General features: G+C 33.4%; 1 protein-coding gene across 2 annotated transcripts in view; it reads left to right on the top strand.

The window, feature by feature from the left end:
- The first annotated feature begins 5,222 nt into the window (after positions 1-5,222).
- The window catches only part of LOC136028432 (transcription factor SOX-6-like), a 60,430-nt gene continuing 59,652 nt past the window's right edge, over positions 5,223-6,000 (top strand). For both annotated transcript variants that reach the window (XM_065706283.1, XM_065706278.1), the window contains exon 1: positions 5,223-5,331. In XM_065706283.1, coding sequence (XP_065562355.1) covers positions 5,319-5,331 — 13 coding nt within the window. In that variant the 5' untranslated portion in view covers positions 5,223-5,318. The remainder of the gene's footprint in view (positions 5,332-6,000) is intronic.

Here is a 6,000-nt window from a genome sequence, read left to right as displayed (position 1 = left end):
TTAGAGGCATATCTATTAGACGTTTTAACTACTTTGAGCATATTGGCCATCTTAAAATATGATCCAACCGTTTTGTGGTTTCGTAAGGGTGGAGTAACCAAAGACAGAACGAAAGAGGGGGATAGCTGACTCATTTGACTTAAAAATGGCGCTAGATTTTTTTATTTCTAATTAAATGAGCCAATTCCGAAGTTCTTACGAACATACCTTCCATATGAAATGGCCGGGGGGAATTTTCAATTGCAAGAGTATTACTTTTAACCTAGGAAGCTTTATAATGCGGTTAAATAAAAAAAAAAAGTTTTTTTTTAACTGCAAGTATGGAGCGACATTAAAACTTAAAACGAACAGAAATCATTTCGTATATTGAAAGGGGTTGTCCCCTCCTCAATTCCTCGCTCTGTACGCTAAAGTTTGACTCTTTGTCACAGCTCTACTTTTTAAAACAATTAAAAAACATTAACGTAAAGAGCGAGGGGTTGAGGAGGGGACAACCCCTTTCATATATGGAATGATTTCTGTTCGTTTTAAGTTTTAATGTCGCTTCTTACTTGCAGTTAAAAAACTCGTTTTTTTAATCTAATTTCAGAACATTTTAAAATTAATGCAGGTCTTGATTTTGGCTCACCAAACATGAATAAATAAAACGAAATTCGCATCTTATTTTTTTTTTGGCTAAATGGCTTTCTCATAGTTTTGATTAGACGATTTTGATCAAAAAAAGGGTGGGGGAGGAGGCCTAATAGTCTTCGAATTTGTGTTACTTAAAAATGCAAATTGATTTTTTATGAACGATTTTGTTTATAAGAAACATACCTACCTTACGAATTAACTTCCGTAACGAACTTCTATATTTGTGTATTTTTATTACGTAAAGGAGGGGGTTCGCCCACTCGTCAATACCTCGCTCTTTACATTAAAGCTTGAATTTTGTCCCAAATCCTTAAGAATGACCCCTGAATCACAAAGGCCATACAATAAATAGTTGAAATTACTAAAAATACTTTAGCGTATAGAGCAAGGTACTGTCGAGGAGACAAACCCTGAACCCCTTTATATACGTAATATGTTATGTTCGTTTTAAGTTTTAATGCTGCTCTTTGCTTCCAGTTGATAAAAAAAATATTTATTTTCTCATTGTTTTTTTTTTCAAATAATGCTAGAAAATCCTGTACCCCCTTCATGGAAATTATTTTCCCTCATGAAAAATTCCTCCGTGGAAAGGTACTTCCATGTAACCCCCTCCTCCGACCCGCCTCCACCCCCAACGCAAGAAAGTCCCCCCTGAAAACGTCTGGACATTTCATAATAACCATTACTATATGTAAACAATGGTCAAAGTTTGTAACTTGCAGCCCCTTCCCCAAGAACTGTAGGGGATTAAGTCGTCCCCAAAGATGTAGTTATTAGGTTTTCAACTAAGCTGAAAAGAATGGTTATCTCAAAATTTTTATCCAATGACTTCAGGGGGGAAATGCGTGAAGGAGGTGACCTAGGTGCCCTCTAATTATTTTGGTCACTTAAAAGGGCACTAGAACTTTTAATTTCCGTCAGAATGAGCTCTCTCGAAACATTCTAGGACCACTGGGTCTAAACGATCGCCCCTGGGGAAAAAAACAAACAAATAAATACACATCCGTGATCTGTCTTCTGACAAAAAATATAAAATTCCACATTTTTATAGATAGGAGCTTGAAACTTCAACAGTACGGTTCTCTGATACGCTGAATCTGATGACATGATTTTGTTAAGATTATGTGACTTTTGGGGGTTGTTTACCCCCTATTTCCTAAAATAAGGCAAATTTTCTCAGGGTCGTAACTTTTGATGGGTAAGACTAAACTTGATGAAGCTTATATATTTAAAAATCAGCATTAAAACGCGATTCTTTTGATGTAACTATTGGTATCAAAGTTATGGTTTTTAGAGTTTCAGTTACTATGAGCCGGGTCGCTCCGTACTACAGTTCGTTACCACGAACTGTTTGAAACTTCAATCAACTAAAGATTATTGTTTTTCTTTTCCACTGTGCAGTTCATGCAATAACCATCTACATAGAAAGTCTTTCCGTGAATAGTAAAGCTGGTAGCACTGGACCATGACGCACCATTTAAGATCTCATTGAGTCAATTCCAGTGGCGGATCCATGGGCCATGGGAGGCGCCCCTCCCCTAACGTAATAGTGGATTTGTGATTGAGTCCACTTACTGTGGTTAGGGCTGGGAAGAAAGTTTTTTTTGTAATTGAATTTTAATAGTTTAGTTTTTAATAAGCTTTTAATTATTGACTGTTTCTTTTTGCAAACAAGTTTGAAACAAGCTTTTAGTTACTTTGTGCGGTCTCTGTCAGATTTTACTAATGACGCATACTGCCAAAAATTATTTAATTAAATATTAAGTTTGTCAAGGGAATCTGTCCGTTTTTCCACAAAAGCCAACTGAGAGGCGAAAATCTTAGTTTTTTAATAACAAGGAGGGGAATTTTAAAATCCTAAATTCTTTAGGCTTTTGAAAGGATGTTTCGACATTGTGCTGTTACAGCAGGGCTGAAAAGCAAGATATTTAATACTTTTTACTGTCAAAATTTGTTTTCAAGTCTTGCTTTGGCATTGAGGCGAAATAAATTGTAATCATTACTTTTTTTGGTTGTCTGTTTTTTTTGTTTTTTTTTTGGGTTTGCTTTTTTGTCAAAGCAGGGAGGTTTTACAACATCGGTGTTCTTAGGGGATTTGTATAAAAGAAATTAAATGTATGAGAAGTGCAAAAATTATTAGTTTAAGTTTTGGATTTAGGTGAGCAAATGGTGGCCACTTTACTATATATTTTCTTTCAATTAAAGCTCTACATTACATGATAAATTATCTCTGTTCGTCCTAAAACATTAGAAAAAAGGTCATTCCCTTTAAACTTTAATAAAGGTTTGTATAAGTTTATACTTGAAACTGAGTACATGAGGCAAAATACTCTTTCAAAGGTTGGAATAATCATTTAGGAAGAATAGATTTTCCACAAATTGTCTATAAAAGAATGCAAATAATTATGTGTTTAATTTTTTTATCTAGCTCGTATAGATGGGTCTCTGAATTCACAGTTTGAATTAGTGGAGTGGCATTGAATTTTTTCAAACATTTAAAATAAAATAAAAAATATAAAAAGGGGAAATTCACACAGCTTGAGTTAACCACGGAAGCAGAATGCAACTGCAATATTACCTCAGAATTTCATATCTTCTCAATACCAACCAGTTACAAACTATAGTTATGTTTTTGACATATTATAGCTAGATTTGTCCTTAAAATTGTCTAAATTGCTGAAGGATTTTGCTGAAATACCACTGAGGATTTTTGTATTTATTTTCATACTTGCCATCCAATCATATTTCCACAATTAATTGCTTATAAATCCAAATTTATACAGGAAAATAAATTGTTTAATACTAAATATGAGTCAAATTTTTGTTTTTGTGCTCAACAGATATTAAACGTTTGAAAGATTTAAACGTTTGAATTGAATGTCTGAAAATATCAAGATTAAAAAAAAAATAATTAAAAATCTCCACAGTTTGAAACCCTGAGAATTTAAATCAAGAATTTATGCCTATCAAACACAAAGATAACAAACACATAATTCTTTGTTTTTAAGGAGTATTTAAACTCATATACTTAGTCTGAAACACATACCTACATGCATCTTTATTAGAGTTCGTGTTTTTCTGACATTTTGGTCTTTATTCGAATATTTTCGAAATGAATAGAAGAGGAAATACTAACGAAGTGCTTTAGACTGACCGGACTGGCCATTACAAACGCTCACTGAAAAATTGAGGTAGACATCGACTGTGTAATAAATAAATATGGCGGGAGTGGAAATAGAGAAATAGACTTCTTACAAAAATTGTGATTTCTGTAATTTAAGCGAAATATCATGAGCTTTAAAAAGCGGAAAGATACGCTAAGTTGTTAGGAAAAGTAAAATTTCGACTAGTAGATTTTGAGATTTTGTCAAAGTTGACAATGTATATGAATGCCCTATTTTTAAAAATAAACAGTGATTAGTCATTGCTTTATTGGCTATACTTAAAACCCTCGTTTGAAATGTCTTCTATGTATTTCTATCTCTTCGTTCTGTTCTTCTTGTTACACCCCTAAAAGAACTAGTATTTAACGTTTTATATATCTTCTCCGCATTTCCTGTCTTTATCCGCATTTCCCACTCTTCATTACTATCATAGTTACTAAAAGATGCCACAAAGTTAGGCAACAAACTAAATGGTTTCACCTATGCAAATTGTCACAAAGATTGCATGACTCCAAAAGATGGTTCAAGATCCTTTTTTTTTCAACAAAAAGCTTAACTCACTCGTTATAGTGGTCAGAAGTGCAAAGGCGAAAAATTATGCAGAAAATATTAAATATTTTTTTTTTATGGATGGTGAATAGCTTTTTATTTTTTTTATAGTGGGGTGATTTTTATAACTTACTATTTTTTGTATCAATATTTGTATACCATTTTATTTTCAACTGGTTTACTAGAACTTAAACCCTCGACAGATTTTAGATTGAATTTACAACCATTTCCACTACCTACCTACAAAACAAGATTGTCAATGTTCCCTTTTAATTGCGGGTTTTTCATTGTTCGTAAAGTGCATTGAAGCAACCTATTATGCGCAACCCACCCTCCCTCAAGAAAATTCTGGATCCGGCCCTGGTCAATTCACTACTAACACTGAAGCTGCTAGATTAAAGAATTCATCCTATCGCTAGCAAGTGCAATTTACTGTAATCATTTAAGTGCGTCATAACCTTAGATCTTGACGGTGACGCACCGGCACGTATAAAAATTTTGCATGGTGACTTTCCGAAATTTTTGACACCACCGCTATTGTCCAGCATGACTTTGAAAACTATTTATACTTCAACCCCAATATTATCTACCCTATGATATATTCTCTTCCTTTGGTTAACCAAATGGAAAAATAATTTTAAATAAACCAAAACTCTAACTTATTCCTGATTATCGATGCCGTTTTAAAGAGTGTAGTAAATTAGAGACTTGCCCCATTAGCAAGTTCTGATTATTTAAGACTGGTTTTAACTAGATTTGACAGATGAAGAATGATTCATTATTAAAAATGTTTAGATTTTTTAGAAAACACCTTGCAGAGGAATTGGATTAAACTAAAATGCAAGGATTCCTAAGAATGCCTTAAAACATGATCTCATAATTTTCTGCTCTCGTTTTCCAAATACAGCATGAATATATGGAAGTGTGGCGGAAGGCGGAAATTTCAATTTGGTCAAAACAAGGATATCCGGAATGGAGAGTCCTGGTAATTGATATTACTATTCTAATGCTGTCCTAGGTGAAAAAACAGTGAAAATAAAAAAAAATTGATTTTCTCTACTTCATAAGAAAAGGTGGTAAAATTCTAGCTAATCGACTTCTTGCTATCTTAGAAAGTATTTAGGTTAGGAAAATGAAACTTTCAGGGATGAATCTACAGACTAAAATATGTCCTGGGAAGGTTTTTTGAAACAACAACCTCCACTCCTTCTCCCTCTAGAAGGCCATGACCTTTGATGACCTTTAAAAATATGTGTGTTATAAAAGTAAAACCTTGCAAAATAGATCTTCTGCTTAATTGAAGTACAACAAAATTGTATTCAGCTTTATAACTTTGCTCATTTCCATTTTATAAGGTTTTAAAGATATGCAAATACATTTCCTAAATTTTGAAAAAAAAACACTGATATGGCTCAAAATTCTACTCAAATAATAGGAATTGCATTTTTAGAACTAAAGGCAGAGAAAAGGCAACTAGTAAGTGAAAATTAAGGTAAAATATTGTTTTGTCAAAAATTTCAATAGGTATAGACCTGTCATGTAGGCAAATTTCAGGGCCCTCTAGAGGGAGAGGGAGTAGAGGTGGGTACTTTAAAATACCTTCCTGGGACATACTTTAGCCTGTAGACCCATCCCTGAAAGTTTCATTTTCCTA

The sequence above is a fragment of the Artemia franciscana genome, chromosome 1, assembly GCF_032884065.1.
Source record: "Artemia franciscana chromosome 1, ASM3288406v1, whole genome shotgun sequence".
In the NCBI taxonomy this organism is placed as follows: Eukaryota; Metazoa; Arthropoda; class Branchiopoda; order Anostraca; family Artemiidae; genus Artemia; species Artemia franciscana.
The sequence above is the reverse complement of the archived record's forward strand: the minus strand, read 5'-3'. Positions and strand labels throughout refer to the sequence as shown.